General features: G+C 61.6%; 1 protein-coding gene across 1 annotated transcript; it reads left to right on the forward strand.

Annotated features, from left to right (window-relative positions):
• The first annotated feature begins 959 nt into the window (after positions 1-959).
• WEE1 (WEE1 G2 checkpoint kinase) lies at positions 960-14857 on the forward strand. The gene is made up of 11 exons (XM_075327054.1): positions 960-1497; positions 8655-8860; positions 9955-10021; positions 10094-10266; positions 10484-10605; positions 10829-10975; positions 11051-11146; positions 12597-12682; positions 12944-13114; positions 13257-13402; positions 13500-14857. Exons 1-11 carry the CDS (start codon positions 1153-1155, stop codon positions 13648-13650), a joined length of 1710 nt encoding a protein of 569 aa, XP_075183169.1. The 5' UTR covers positions 960-1152; the 3' UTR covers positions 13651-14857.
• The last annotated feature ends 703 nt before the right edge of the window (positions 14858-15560 follow it).

Here is a 15560-nt window from a genome sequence, read left to right on the forward strand (position 1 = left end):
AGGGCAGAGACGGGGGGGGCAGACTACCACAGGGCAGAGAGGTGGGGGGCAGACTACCACAGGGCAGAGAGGGGGGGGGCAGACTACCACAGGGCAGAGGGGGGGGGGCAGACTACCACAGGGCGGAAAGGGGGGGGGGCAGACTACCACAGGGCAGAGAGGGGGGGGCAGACTACCACAGGCAGAGAGGGGGGGGCAGACTACCACAGGGCAGAGCGGGGGGGGGGGGGGGCAGGACTACCACAGGGCAGAGAGGGGGGGGGGCAGACTACCACAGGGCAGGGGGGGGGGGGGCAGACTACCACAGGGCGGAAAGGGGGGGGGGAAGACTACACAGGGCGGAAAGGGGGGGGGGGCAGACTACCACAGGGCGGAAAGGGGGGGGGGGGGCAGACTACCACAGGGCGGAGAGGGGGGGGGGGGGCAGACTACCACAGGGCGGAGAGGGGGGGGGGGCGCAGACTACCACAGGGCGGAGAGGGGGGGGGGGGCAGACTACACACAGGGCGGAGGGAGGGGGGGGGGGACTACCGCAGGACAGATTCAAACCCCCTCTCCAGCCGTTCCGGGAACGCGCACGGGAACGCTCCGCACGCACACGCACAGCCTTCCGGGCACGCGCACGGTACCCGCTCCGCACACAACTTTCCGGGCACGCGCATAGACGCCGCAGCGGCGTTTCCGTTTCGCCCTCGGGTCACGCTCCGGACACCGCACGGGGGGAAGAGGCGGAGGATGTTTATCATCAATGTCACGTGACTCTCGCCCCGCCCTCGCTCGCACTTGGCGCCATATCTCGCAGGCCGCGCACGAGGCTCTCGGCCGTCGCTGCAGGAGACATTTTGAAAGCGGTTGTGCGCTGCGATTGGTCAGCGGCGGCTCCGCCTCCCGTCGTCAGAGGTCCGCGCTCGCGCATTAGGCGTTCCTGGCTACGTCTCCTGACGTCAGACCCCTGCGTGCTCTCATTGGTCCGCCCCGTCCTCCACCCCCTGTGACTAACGGTCGCGCCCGGCAGAGTGACGGAGGGTGGCGACGCTCGGTTCCCGGTACCTCAGCCTCGGAGACGCGCGGGGCCCGGACACTGCCGCACCGTACCATGGTGAGCGCCCCCGGGCGGCTTCTCCCCGGTGCCCCGCTCAGCCCTCAGCGACCATGAGCCTCCCGGAGCTGCGCCAGAAGCTGCTGTTCAACACCAGTGACTGCGAAGAGGAGGACGGCAACAGCACGGGCGAGGACTCGGCCTTCCAGGAGTCCGACTCCCCCGGCGGACAGCCTCCGCCCGAGAGCCCGGGGCCCCGGCCCTGGGAGGAGGACTACGAGGAGGAAGGGCTGGGATCGTCACCGCTCAAGTCCCCCGGAGATGAACTGATGAGCGGCTCCCCGCACCCGAGACTGCGGCGGGCGGGATCCAGCTCCCCGGTGCCCGACTGCCCGGGCACCCCGCCCCACAAGACCTTCCGCAAACTGCGGCTGTTCGACACCCCGCACACCCCGAAGGTGAGAGACCGAGACCCCCGAAACCTGATCCCCCCCACACCCCGAGATCCCCCGAACCTGACCCCCCCGCACACCCCGAGACCCCCTGACCACCCCCCCCCCGAACCTGATCCCCCGAGACCCCCTGACCACCCCCCCCCGAACCTGACCCCTGTACAGCACGAAGGTGAGACCGAGACCCCGAACCTGACCCCGCACAGCACGAAGGTGAGACCGAGATCCCCGAACCTGACCCCTGCACACCCCGAGACCCCCGAACCTGACCCCCTGCACACCCGAAGGTGAGAGACCGAGACCCCCGAACCTGACACCCCCCCCCCCCCGCACACCCCGAAGGTGAGACCGAGACCCCCGAACCTGACCCCCCCCACTGCACACCCCGAAGGTGAGAGACCGAGACCCCGAACCTGACCCCCCGCACACCCCGAAGGTGAGAGACTGAGACCCCCAAACCTGACCCCCGCACACCCCGAGACCCCCGAACCTGACCCCCCGCACACCCCGAAGGTGAGAGACCGAGACCCCCGAACCTGACCCCCCCGCACACCCCGAAGGTGAAGACCGAGACCCCCGAACCCGACCCCTGCACACCCCAAGACCCCCGAACCTGACCCCCCGCACACCCGAAGGTGAGAGACCGAGACCCCCGAACCTGACCCCCGCACACCCCGAAGGTGAGAGACCGAGACCCCCGAACCTGACCCCCGCACACCCCAAAGGTGAGAGACCGAGACCCCCGAACCTGACCCCCGCACACCCCAAAGGTGAGAGACCGAGACCCCCGACCTGACCCCCGCACACCCCAAAGGTGAGAGACCGAGACCCCCCGAACCTGACCCCCGCACACCCAAAGGTGAGAGACCGAGACCCCCGAACCTGACCCCCGCACACCCCGAAGGTGAGAGACCGAGACCCCCGAACCTGACCCCGCACACCCCAAAGGTGAGAGACCGAGACCCCCGAACCTGACCCCCGCACACCCCAAAGGTGAGAGACCGAGACCCCCGAACCTGACCCCCGCACACCCCAAAGGTGAGAGACCGAGACCCCCGAACCTGACCCCGCACACCCCAAAGGTGAGAGACCGAGACCCCCGAACCTGACCCCCGCACACCCAAAGGTGAGAGACCGAGACCCCCGAACCTGACCCCTGCACACCCCGAGACCCCCTGACCACCCCCCCCGAACCTGATCCCCGAGACCCCCTGACTACCACCCCCGAACCTGACCCCTGTACAGCACGAAGGTGAGACCGAGACCCCGAACCTGACCCCGCACACCCTGAAGGTGAGAGCCCTGCACACCCGAGACCCCCGAACCTGACCCCTGCACATCCCGAGACCCCCTGACACCCCCCCCCCTGAACCTGACCCCCCGTACACCCCGAAGGTGAGACCGAAACCCCCGAACCTGACCCTGCACATCCCGAAGGTGAGACCCCCGAACCTGACCCCCGAAACCCCTGAGCCTGACACCCCCAGAACATGACCCCGCACACCCTGAGACCCCCTGATACCCCCCCGAACCTGACCCCCGTACACCCCGAAGGTGAGAGCCTGACACCCTCGCACCCTGAAAGTGAGACCGAGACCCCCGACTATTCAGAGCCAGACACCCGAACACCCCGAAGGTGACAGACCCCCGAAACTCCCGAACTTGACCCTTGCACACTCTGAAGGTGAGACCGAGACCCCCAACTACCCAGAGCCCGAACCTGACTCTGCGAAGGTGAGAGACCGAGACCACTGAACCACTGAGACCCCTGACTACCCCGTGCCCAACTCCCCAAACCTGACCCTGAACACCCTGAAGGTGGGAGACTGAGACCTGACATCCCTGAACCTGACCCCTGGACACCCCGGACACCCCAAAGGAGACAGAGACTGAGAACCCCGAACCTGACACACCGCACACCCTAAAGGAGAGAGCACGACCGCTGAACCTGACCCCAGACACCCCGAAGGCGAGAGCCTGAGCCCTGACACCCCAAAGCTGACCCCCTGCACATCCCAACATTCTGAAGGTGAGAGCCTGAGCCCCCGAACCTGACCCCTGGATACCTAGAAGGTGAGAGCCCGAACCTCGCACACCCCAACAGTGAGAGCCTGAGCCCCCGACACACCCCAACAGTGAGAGCCTGAGCCCCCGACACACCAAATCTGACTCTTTCACACCCTGACACCCCGGGGTGAGAGTTTGAACTGACCCCCTGGACACCCCACACCCCACGAAGATGAAAGCCCAACCACCAAGCCTGGCTCCGCACACCCCGAAGGAGAGGGCCCGAGTCTCTAACAAACCGCCTCCCCCCACACCCAGAGTCCGAGTTCCCCCCGCACAAACATGCACCCCGAGGACTCGACGCCCTGCACAGTGACACTGATGTGGGGTGGTGCCTGGTGACCCCCGATTCTTACAGACACTTGACTGACAGGTCATGTGATGGACGCTTTTCTGTAGTTCCCTATGACAGTTCCTCCTGTCAGGCTCCCGGAGGTGCTGATTGGCTGCTGTATATAAGCAGCAGAGTTTCCGGCCCCTGTGGGCGGCCACGTGACGGCATTGTACTGTGTGCGCCCAGAATGTGTGTTGTATAATGTGACCCCACCTTGTAAGACCCCTGGGGTCACATGTTTGAGGACCGCGGTCGCAGGGACATGGCGTTTTCCTAGTGAGTGTTGTCAATGGCACCGCTGATCTCCGGGGGGGGTGAATGCTGTAATGATTGGGGGTTGTTTGCTGAGGTCGGGACCCTACGTGTCCGCACAGCTTCAGGGGCAGGGACCCGGGCGGGGTCGTGTCCTGGGGGTCCGGCCTGTAACGACCTGTGAGGTCAGCGGGGAATGCTGCACCTAATGCTGCTCTAGCTGCAGTGTAACCCGTCATTACATGCATAGCTGTATACTGACGCCTCTGTATATAGCTGTATACGGCCTCCTCTGTGTATATAGCTGTATACGGCCCACCTCTGTGTATATAGCTGTGTACGGCCTCCTCTGTGTGTATATAGCTGTGTACGGCCTCCTCTGTGTGTATATAGCTGTGTGCGGCCTCCTCTGTGTGTATAGCTGTGTACGGCCTCCTCTGTGTGTATATAGCTGTGTACGGCCTCCTCTGTGTGTATATAGCTGTGTGCGGCCTCCTCTGTGTGTATATAGCTGTGTGCGGCCTCCTCTGTGTGTATATAGCTGTGTGCGGCCTCCTCTGTGTGTATATAGCTGTGTGCGGCCTCCTCTGTGTATATAGCTGTGTGCGGCCTCCTCTGTGTATATAGCTGTGTGCGGCCTCCTCTGTGTATATAGCTGTGTGCGGCCTCCTCTGTGTATATAGCTGTGTGCGGCCTCCTCTGTGTATATAGCTGTGTGCGGCCTCCTCTGTGTATATAGCTGTGTGCGGCCTCCTCTGTGTATATAGCTGTGTGCGGCCTCCTCTGTCGTATATAGCTGTGTGCGGCCTCCTCTGTGTATATAGCTGTGTGCGGCCTCCTCTGTGTATATAGCTGTGTGCGGCCTCCTCTGTGTATATAGCTGCTGTGCGGCCTCCTCTGTGTATATAGCTGTGTGCGCCTCCTCTGTGTATATAGCTGTGTGCGGCCTCCTCTGTGTATATAGCTGTGTGCGGCCTCCTCTGTGTATATAGCTGTGTGCGGCCTCCTCTGTGTATATAGCTGTGTGCGGCCTCCTCTGTGTATATAGCTGTGTGCGGCCTCCTCTGTGTATATAGCTGTGTGCGGCCTCCTCTGTGTATATAGCTGTGTGCGGCCTCCTCTGTGTATATAGCTGTGTGCGGCCTCCTCTGTGTATATAGCTGTGTGCGGCCTCCTCTGTGTATATAGCTGTGTGCGGCCTCCTCTGTGTGTATATAGCTGTGTGCGGCCTCTCTGTGTGTATATAGCTGTGTGCGGCCTCCTCTGTGTGTATATAGCTGTGTGCGGCCTCCTCTGTGTGTATATAGCTGTGTGCGGCCTCTGCTGTGTATATAGCTGTGTGCGGCCTCCTCTGTGTATATAGCTGTGTGCGGCCTCCTCTGTGTATATAGCTGTGTGCGGCCTCCTCTGTGTATATAGCTGTGTGCGGCCTCTGTGTGTATATAGCTGTGTGCGGCCTCTGTGTGTATATAGCTGTGTGCGGCCTCCTCTGTGTGTGTATATAGCTGTGTGCGGCCTCCTCTGTGTGTATAGCTGTGTGTGGCCTCCTCTGTGTGTGTATATAGCTGTGCGGCCTCCTCTGCTGTGTGTATATAGCTGTGTGCGGCCTCCTCTGTGTGTGTATATAGCTGTGTGCGGCCTCCTCTGTGTGTGTGTATATAGCTGTGTGCGGCCTCCTCTGTGTGTGTATATAGCTGTGTACGGCCTCCTCTGTGTGTATATAGCTGTGTGCGGCCTCCTCTGTGTGTGTATATAGGCCTCCTCTGATGTGTATATAGCTGTGCGCGGCCTCCTCTGTGTGTATATAGCTGTGTGCGGCCTCCTCTGTGTGTATATAGCTGTGCGCGGCCTCCTCTGTGTGTATATAGCTGTGCGCGGCCTCCTCTGTGTGTATATAGCTGTGCGCGGCCTCCTCTGTGTGTATATAGCTGTGCGCGGCCTCTCTGTGTGTATATAGCTGTGCGCGGCCTCCTCTGTGTGTATATAGCTGTGCGCGGCCTCCTCTGTGTGTATATAGCGTGCGCGCCCTCCTCTGTGTGTATATGCTGTGCGCGGCCTCCCTCTGTGTGTATATAGCTGTGTGCGGCCTCCTCTGTGTGTATATAGCTGTGTGCGGCCTCCTCTGTGTATATAGCTGTGTGCGGCCTCCTCTGTGTGTGTATATAGCTGTGTGCGGCCTCCTCTGTGTGTGTATATAGCTGTGTGCGGCCTCCTCTGTGTGTGTATATAGCTGTGTGCGGCCTCCTCTGTGTGTGTATATAGCTGTGTGCGGCCCTCCTCTGTGTGTGTATATAGCTGTGTGCGGCCTCCTCTGTGTGTGTATATAGCTGTGTGCGGCCTCCTCTGTGTGTATATAGCTGTGTGCGGCCTCCTCTGTGTGTGTATATAGCTGTGTGCGGCCTCCTCTGTGTGTGTATATAGCTGTGTGCGGCCTCCTCTGTGTGTGTATATAGCTGTGCGCGGCCTCCTCTGCGTGTATATAGCTGTGTGCGGCCTCCTCTGTGTGTGTATATAGCTGTGTGCGGCCTCCTCTGTGTGTGTATATAGCTGTGTGCGGCCTCCTCTGCGTGTATATAGCTGTGTACGGCCTCCTCTGCGTGTATATAGCTGTGTACGGCCTCCTCTGCGTGTATATAGCTGTGTGCGGCCTCTGTGTGTATATAGCTGTGTGCGGCCTCCTCTGTGTGTGTATATAGCTGTGTGTGGCCTCCTCTGTGTGTATATAGCTGTGTGCGGCCTCCTCTGTGTATATAGCTGTGTGTGGCCTCCTCTGTGTGTGTATATAGCTGTGCGGCCTCCTCTGTGTGTATATAGCTGTGTGCGGCCTCCTCTGTGTGTGTATATAGCTGTGTACGGCCTCCTCTGTGTGTATATAGCTGTGTGCGGCCTCCTCTGTGTGTGTATATAGCTGTGTACGGCCTCCTCTGTGTGTATATAGCTGTGCGCGGCCTCCTCTGTGTGTATATAGCTGTGTGCGGCCTCCTCTGTGTGTATATAGCTGTGCGCGGCCTCCTCTGTGTGTATATAGCTGTGCGCGGCCTCCTCTGTGTGTATATAGCTGTGCGCGGCCTCCTCTGTGTGTATATAGCTGTGCGCGGCCTCCTCTGTGTGTGTATATAGCTGTGCGCGGCCTCTGTGTGTATATAGCTGTGCGCGCCCTCCTCTGTGTGTATATAGCTGTGCGCGGCCTCCTCTGTGTGTATATAGCTGTGTGCGGCCTCCTCTGTGTGTATATAGCTGTGTGCGGCCTCCTCTGTGTATATAGCTGTGTGCGGCCTCCTCTGTGTGTGTATATAGCTGTGTGCGGCCTCCTCTGTGTGTGTATATAGCTGTGTGCGGCCTCCTCTGTGTGTATATAGCTGTGTGCGGCCTCCTCTGTGTGTATATAGCTGTGTGCGGCCTCCTCTGTGTGTGTATATAGCTGTGTGCGGCCTCCTCTGTGTGTGTATATAGCTGTGTGCGGCCTCCTCTGTGTGTATATAGCTGTGTGTGTATATAGCTGTGTGTGTATATAGCTGTGTACGGCCTCCTCTGTGTGTATATAGCTGTATGCGGCCTCCTCTGTGTGTATATAGCTGTATGCGGCCTCCTCTGTGTGTATATAGCTGTGCGCGGCCTCCTCTGTGTGTATATAGCTGTGTGCGGCCTCCTCTGCGTGTATATAGCTGTGTGCGGCCTCCTCTGTGTGTGTATATAGCTGTGTGCGGCCTCCTCTGTGTGTGTATATAGCTGTGTGCGGCCTCCTCTGCGTGTATATAGCTGTGTACGGCCTCCTCTGCGTGTATATAGCTGTGTGCGGCCTCCTCTGCGTGTATATAGCTGTGTGCGGCCTCCTCTGCGTGTATATAGCTGTGTGCGGCCTCCTCTGCGTGTATATAGCTGTGTGCGGCCTCCTCTGCGTGTATATAGCTGTGTGCGGCCTCCTCTGCGTGTATATAGCTGTGTGCGGCCTCCTCTGCGTGTATATAGCTGTGTGCGGCCTCCTCTGCGTGTATATAGCTGTGTGCGGCCTCCTCTGCGTGTATATAGCTGTGTGCGGCCTCCTCTGCGTGTATATAGCTGTGTGCGGCCTCCTCTGCGTGTATATAGCTGTGTGCGGCCTCCTCTGCGTGTATATAGCTGTGTGCGGCCTCCTCTGCGTGTATATAGCTGTGTGCGGCCTCCTCTGCGTGTATATAGCTGTGTGCGGCCTCCTCTGTGTGTATATAGCTGTGTGCGGCCTCCTCTGCGTGTATATAGCTGTGTGCGGCCTGACCGCTCGGGGTGTTGCCATTCTGTGGCTGATGATGCAGTCTCCTGGTCTCCGTCCCCTTCCCCCACTGCCTCTGTGCTGGAATGTGATGACGGGGGAGGGGCGAGCTGCGCGCTTTGCATACAGTGTGCGCGTGCTCTGCAGACAGTGTGTGCATGGCAGTTTTATTGCACAGGTGAACGGTCCGTCGTTCTCCTTGGTCACCAGTAGGGGGCAGTCCTCCGCACCGTCCATTACTGTCCTGTCCTTTCTCCGCAGAGTTTGCTGTCCCGGGCTCGTGGCATCGGCTCCAGTGGGCTGAGGAACAGAGGGGGGTCTCTCTTCCGAGATGTGGAGAAGTGTGAGCGAGCGGACTGGGCGTACAGAGCCCCCCAAGTGAACATCAACCCCTTCACCCCGGTCTCCTTGGATCTGCAGGGCTCCAGTGAAGTGTGTCGGCAGAGGAAGAGGGCGCACTGGAATGAGTGAGGCTGAACCCTTTGTTTTAGTCTGGCTGGTGCCGGCCTCGCTCGTCTCACCCCCCTGCGTCCCTGGGGTGCGCAGTGCCGGCCTCGCTCGTCTCACCCCCCTGCGTCCCTGGGGTGCGCAGTGCCGGCCTCGCTCGTCTCACCCCCCCCTGCGTCCCTGGGGTGCGCAGTGCCGGCCTCGCTCGTCTCACCCCCCTGCGTCCCTGGGGTGCGCAGTGCCGGCCTCGCTCGTCTCACCCCCCTGCGTCCCTGGGGTGCGCAGTGCCGGCCTCGCTCGTCTCACCCCCCCTGCGTCCCTGGGGTGCGCAGTGCCGACCTCGCTTGTCTCACCCCCCTGCGTCCCTGGGGTGCGCAGTGCCGGCCTCGCTCGTCTCACCCCCCTGCGTCCCTGGGGTGCGCAGTGCCGGCCTCGCTCGTCTCACCCCCCCCTGCGTCCCTGGGGTGCGCAGTGCTGGCCTCGCTCGTCTCACCCCCCTGCGTCCCTGGGGTGCGCAGTGCCGGCCTCGCTCATCTCACCCCCCTGCGTCCCTGGGGTGCGCAGTGCCGGCCTCGCTCGTCTCACCCCCCTGCGTCCCTGGGGTGCGCAGTGCCGGCCTCGCTCGTCTCACCCCCCCCTGCGTCCCTGGGGTGCGCAGTGCTGGCCTCGCTCGTCTCGTCCCCGGGGTGCGCAGTGCCGGCCTCGCTCGTCTCACCCCCCCTGCGTCCCTGGGGTGCGCAGTGCCGGCCTCGCTCGTCTCGTCCCCGGGGTGCGCAGTGCCGGCCTCGCTCGTCTCGTCCCCGGGGTGCGCAGTGCCGGCCTCGCTCGTCTCGTCCCCGGGGTGCGCAGTGCCGGCCTCGCTCGTCTCGTCCCCGGGGTGCGCAGTGCCGGCCTCGCTCGTCTCGTCCCCGGGGTGCGCAGTGCCGGCCTCGCTCGTCTCGTCCCCGGGGGTGCGCAGTGCCGGCCTCGCTCGTCTCGTCCCCGGGGTGCGCAGTGCCGGCCTCGCTCGTCTCGTCCCCGGGGTGCGCAGTGCCGGCCTCGCTCGTCGCGTCCCCTCCAGCTGTCAGTTTTGTTTTTCTGCTGCCTCCTATGTGACGCTGGTTTTACTCTTTAGCTCCTGCGGAGAAGACATGGAGGGCAGCGACTGTGAACTGCTGGAGGAAAGCGTCAGGCCGGCGAAGGTAAGCCCAGGCCGATCACTAGATCACTGCACAAAATACTGAGGATTTACCACCATCTCCTTCCGTCCACAGAGGATCACCATCACGGAAAGCAACATGAAGTCCCGGTACGCCATCGAGTTCCACGAGCTGCAGAAGATCGGCTCCGGACAGTTCGGAGCGGTGTACAAATGTGTGAAGCGGCTGGACGGCTGCATCTACGCCATCAAGCGCTCAAAGAAGCCCCTGGCTGGTTCTGTGGATGAGTAAGTGCCTCGAGGATGTGACTGGCATGGCGGACTCCGGCGGGACTGTGTTGGGCTCCGCGGCGGAGACTGTGTGGGCGTGGGGCTCCGCGGCGGAGACTGTGTGGGCGTGGGGCTCCGCGGCGGAGACTGTGTGGGCGTGGGGCTCCGCGGCGGAGACTGTGTGGGCGTGGGGCTCCGCGGCGGACCAATCATGCTAACCTACATTTTTTCACAGGCAGAATGCGCTGCGGGAAGTGTATGCGCACGCCGTCCTGGGGCAGCACCCTCACGTCGTGCGGTATTACTCGGCCTGGGCGGAGGATGACCACATGCTGATACAGAACGAGTATTGTAATGGTGAGTGGTCCGCGTCTGGAGTCCATATTATAGTTCAGGGCATTGGGCCCCTGCGTCTGTGACCACAATCGCCTCCGTTGCTGTGGTTGGAGTTTTATGCCATCGGCCTGTGTGAACAGTGTCCTAGCCCAGGGGCTCTGCAGCGGCAGGACTCGCACGAGTGTCCTGGAGAAATGCACCGCACGTCTTATACCGTCCTGACCTCCAAGTTCTTGATTCTCAGGTGGCAGTTTAGCGGACGCCATTAGTGAAAACTACCGCACCATGCACTTCTTCACGGAGCCGGAAGTGAAGGACCTGCTGCTGCAAGTGGCCCGCGGGCTGAAGTACATCCACTCCATGTCTCTGGTGCACATGGATATCAAGCCCAGTGAGTCTGCGTGTGCCTGTGTGCGTCCTGCCGTGCTCCGACACTGGCTGTGACACGTCACCTCTTCTCCCGCAGGCAACATATTCATATCCAGGACGGAGGTTCCCGGCACAACGATGGACGAAGCAGACGACGAGGACGGCAGCCCCCGAAAAGTGACCTATAAAATAGGTAATGGTGCTGTACAGCTGTGCATTCATGTGCTATAGGTGACGACGGGGGAGGGGCTGTAGGTGACGACCTCTGTCTGGGGGGGGGGAGGGGCTGTAGGTGACGACCTCTGTCTGGGGGGGGAGGGGCTGTAGGTGACGACCTCTGTCTGGGGGGGGAGGGGCTGTAGGTGACGACCTCTGTCTGGGGGGGGAGGGGCTGTAGGTGACGACCTCTGTCTGGGGGGGGGAGGGGCTGTAGGTGACGACCTCTGTCTGGGGGGGGGGAGGGGCTGTAGGTGACGACCTCTGTCTGGGGGGGGGAAGGGGCTGTAGGTGACGACCTCTGTCTGGGGGGGGGGAGGGGCTGTAGGTGACGACCTCTGTCTGGGGGGGGGGGAGGGGCTGTAGGTGACGACCTCTGTCTGGGGGGGGGGGGGAGGGGCTGTAGGTGACGACCTCTGTCTGGGGGGGGGGGGCTGTAGGTGACGACCTCTGTCTGGGGGGGGGGGAGGGGCTGTAGATGACGACCTCTGTCTGGGGGGGGGCGGGGCTGTAGGTGACGACCTCTGTCTGGGGGGGGGGAGGGGCTGTAGGTGACGACCTCTGTCTGGGGGGGGGGGGGCTGTAGGTGACGACCTCTGTCTGGGGGGGGGGCTGTAGATGACGACCTCTGTCTGGGGGGGGGGCGGGGCTGTAGGTGACGACCTCTGTCTGGGGGGGGGGCGGGGCTGTAGGTGACGACCTCTGTCTGGGGGGGGGGCGGGGCGGGGCTGTAGGTGACGACCTCTGTCTGGGGGGGGAGGGGCTGTAGGTGACGACCTCTGTCTGGGGGGGGGAGGGGCTGTAGGTGACGACCTCTGTCTGGGGGGGGGAGGGGCTGTAGGTGACGACCTCTGTCTGGGGGGGGAGGGGCTGTAGGTGACGACCTCTGTCTGGGGGGGGGAGGGGCTGTAGGTGACGACCTCTGTCTGGGGGGGGGAGGGGCTGTAGGTGACGACCTCTGTCTGGGGGGGAGGGGCTGTAGGTGACGACCTCTGTCTGGGGGGGGGAGGGGCTGTAGGTGACGACCTCTGGGGGGGGGGCTGTAGGTGACGACCTCTGTCTGGGGGGGGGCTGTAGGTGACGACCTCTGTCTGGGGGGGGGAGGGGCTGTAGATGACGACCTCTGTCTGGGGGGGGGCGGGGCTGTAGGTGACGACCTCTGTCTGGGGGGGCGGGGCGGGGCTGTAGGTGACGACCTCTGTCTGGGGGGGGGCGGGGCTGTAGGTGACGACCTCTGTCTGGGGGGGGGGAGGGGCTGTAGGTGACGACCTCTGTCTGGGGGGGGGGGGGGGCTGTAGGTGACGACCTCTGTCTGGGGGGGGGAGGGGCTGTAGGTGACGACCTCTGTCTGGGGGGGGGAGGGGCTGTAGGTGACGACACCTGTCTGGGGGAGGGGCTGTAATGACCTGTCATCACCTCATACACAGGTGACCTCGGCCATGTGACGCGGGTGTGCAGCCCGCAGGTAGAAGAAGGCGACAGTCGGTTTCTGGCTAATGAAGTGTTACAGGAGGTGAGTGTCTAGCTGTGCCCGCTGTGGTGTGGACCCTCCCCCTGTGCCCGCTGTGGTGTGGACCCTCCCCCTGTGCCCGCTGTGGTGTGGACCCTCCCCTGTGCCCGCCGTGGTGTGGACCCTCCCCTGTGCCCGCCGTGGTGTGGACCCTCCCCCTGTGCCCGCCGTGGTGTGGACCCTCCCCCTGTGCCCGCCGTGGTGTGGACCCTCCCCCTGTGCCCGCCATACTCACTGAGGTGATGTCTGATTTGTTTCCACTAGGATTATTCTCAGTTGCCCAAAGCGGACATTTTTGCTCTTGCGCTGACGGTGTGGTGTGCTGCCGGGGCCGAACCGCTGCCCACTAATGGGGACCAGTGGCACGAAATTAGGCAGGGGAAGCTGCCAACTGTGCCACAGGTGCTGTCCCCGGAGTTCCTGGATCTCATGAAGGTGAGTGTACGATGGTGGAGGAACGAGCCGTATATAGCCGGACCCGTAATGACTGTAATACGGCTCTATCCCGTGTCCTGGGCCGCCGGTGGCCACCTGCATGTTCTGCCCTTTCTGACCGTCATTCGTCTTGTTCTTGTAGCTCATGGTTACTCCGGATCCAGAGAAAAGGCCGTCGTCCGTGGCCCTCGTCAGACACTCGGTTCTCCTGTCCGCGTCCCGGAAGAGTGCGGAGCAGCTGAGGATAGAGCTGAACGCCGAGAAGTTCAAGAACGCGCTGCTCCAGAAGTATGGCCGCCTGTGTATAAGGCGAGGCCGCTCTTATAGAGCCGCTATAGTCACTACCGAGCGCAGCCCTGACCTCTCCCTGTGCTTCTCTCTGCAGGGAACTGAAGAAGGCGCAGATCGCAAAAGCCGCAGCCGAGGAGCGAGCGTTGTTTCCCGACAGAGTGACGACGCGGTCCACGTCGCAGAACAGAGCCACCCGCCTCATAGGGAAGAAGATGAACCGCTCCGTCAGCCTCACTATATATTGAGGTGTATATAGACTGATGACTGCCTACTTGTGTAACTTGTCATGACCGCTGCTGCCGATCTCAGGCGTCTGTCGTTGTGATGCTGTGGAGCGCGGCCCAGGTTTGCAGTGCCACACGTGTGGCATTCAGGACGTGATCCAGTATGGACGCCGATTCTGGGGCCACATCTCGTTCACATCCATAGAGGCAAATACTATAGAGAATGAAGGGGCGGGTGCGGCACAGGCGGGTGCGGCACAGGCGGGTGCGGCCCGCGGTGGCATCACTGTAGTTCCTGTGGTGGCAGTTGGCGGTGTTTTCTCTCGTGTACAGTGTATGATACGGTCCGCACGCTCTTGTATTTTTTGTATATAGACTGTAGAGGACTCGTCGCCGGCCGTCGTTGGTCTCGGTACATTTTTATCTTGTGGTCTTTGTGTATTCAACTTTGAGCACTTTCTCGGCACCGGGCGACTCCTTGGAGAAGCCTCGTGAAACTCGCTGCTATTTTTGTCCTTTTTTTTTTTTTTTGTCCATATTGTAGCATTAAACAATCATCGTGATGGCGGCGCACGGCTGCTCCCCTCCCCCCTTCCCCAGAGCAGAGGCGCAGAGATCAATTCTGGATTTTCCATGCACCTTTTTTACTTTTTAGTGGGGTCTTGTTTATACTGGAAACCTCGATCGCCTCCTTTCCCAAAACTAAAGCATCTAAGTGTCCCCTCCCCCTGCAAGAGCGCTCCTTCAAACCCCCCCCCCCTGCACAAGAGCGCTGCTTCTGCCTCCCCCCGTCCCCTGCCGGTATTGGGGGCGATTGTCTGCAGTGCCATGGGGGGGGCGCTCAGCCGTCACTATGTGGGATGAGGTGTTGGTGATGGACACCAATAGTACAGAATGTGAACGGCTCGGCAGTAATAAGTGGGTCGGGCACCGCGGCTCCCGGGACGTGGCCATATCTGCACAGGGCGTCTCTTCTCCAGAGAATTACATATGAGATTGATTGTAGCCCAGGCTGTTGTATTATACAGCGGAGCCCGACGCATGCATTTATGGGACATTTTCCATCTGAATTGATGTAATGGAACAAGATCGGAGCTGCCTGAGCCTCAGCAGAGTCACGGGGGCTCGAGACGAGCTGCGATACAGCAGCAAAGAAATCCCACACCTAAGTTGGCTGTGGAGTGTCTGGAGGAGAAGTCGGCGGGGGGAGGGCGCCTAGAGGAGAAGTCGGCTGGTGGGGGGGGGGGCGCCTAGAGGAGAAGTCGGCTGGTGGGGGAGGGCGCCTAGAGGAGAAGTCGGACGGTGGGGGGGGCCGCCTAGAGGAGAAGTCGGCCGGTGGGGGCGGGGCCTAGAGGAGAAGTCGGCTGTGGGGGGGGCGCCTAGCGGAGAAGTCGGCTGTGGGGGCGCCTAGAGGAGAAGTCGGCTGTGGGGGGGGGGGGGCGCCTAGAGGAGAAGTCGGCTGTGGGGGGGGGGGCCTAGAGGAGAAGTCGGCTGTGGGGGGGGGGGGCCTAGAGGAGAAGTCGGCTGTGGGGGGGGGCGCCTAGAGGAGAAGTCGGCTGTGGGGGGGCGCCTACAGGAGAAGTCGGCTGTAGCCCTATACGCTTACATAATGAGACCGGTCTGGGTGTCTGGATAGTAAGGAGCCCTGGACACCATTTTCACGCCGCGGCACCGCACCCGGCAGCCACTTCTCTGATTTACCTTACACCGCTCTAGTAACGTGGCCGGCCGCTGATTCGTGGTCCCGTGGTTTGGGCAGCAGGCGGTCAGGATCCTTTTATATGCTGTGGGGAGCCGCGGCCGTCCTGTTGTTGCTGCCTCGATCCCCTCCGCCGGCGTCATAGTCGCCCTCTTTAATTGCTGATCTCATGGGCTTTTGATTTTACAATCTATTATGTAAGCTAGAATCCTGTAAATCTAGATGATTCCCT

Source organism: Anomaloglossus baeobatrachus, chromosome 10, assembly GCF_048569485.1.
Source record: "Anomaloglossus baeobatrachus isolate aAnoBae1 chromosome 10, aAnoBae1.hap1, whole genome shotgun sequence".
Lineage (NCBI taxonomy): Eukaryota > Metazoa > Chordata > Amphibia > Anura > Aromobatidae > Anomaloglossus > Anomaloglossus baeobatrachus.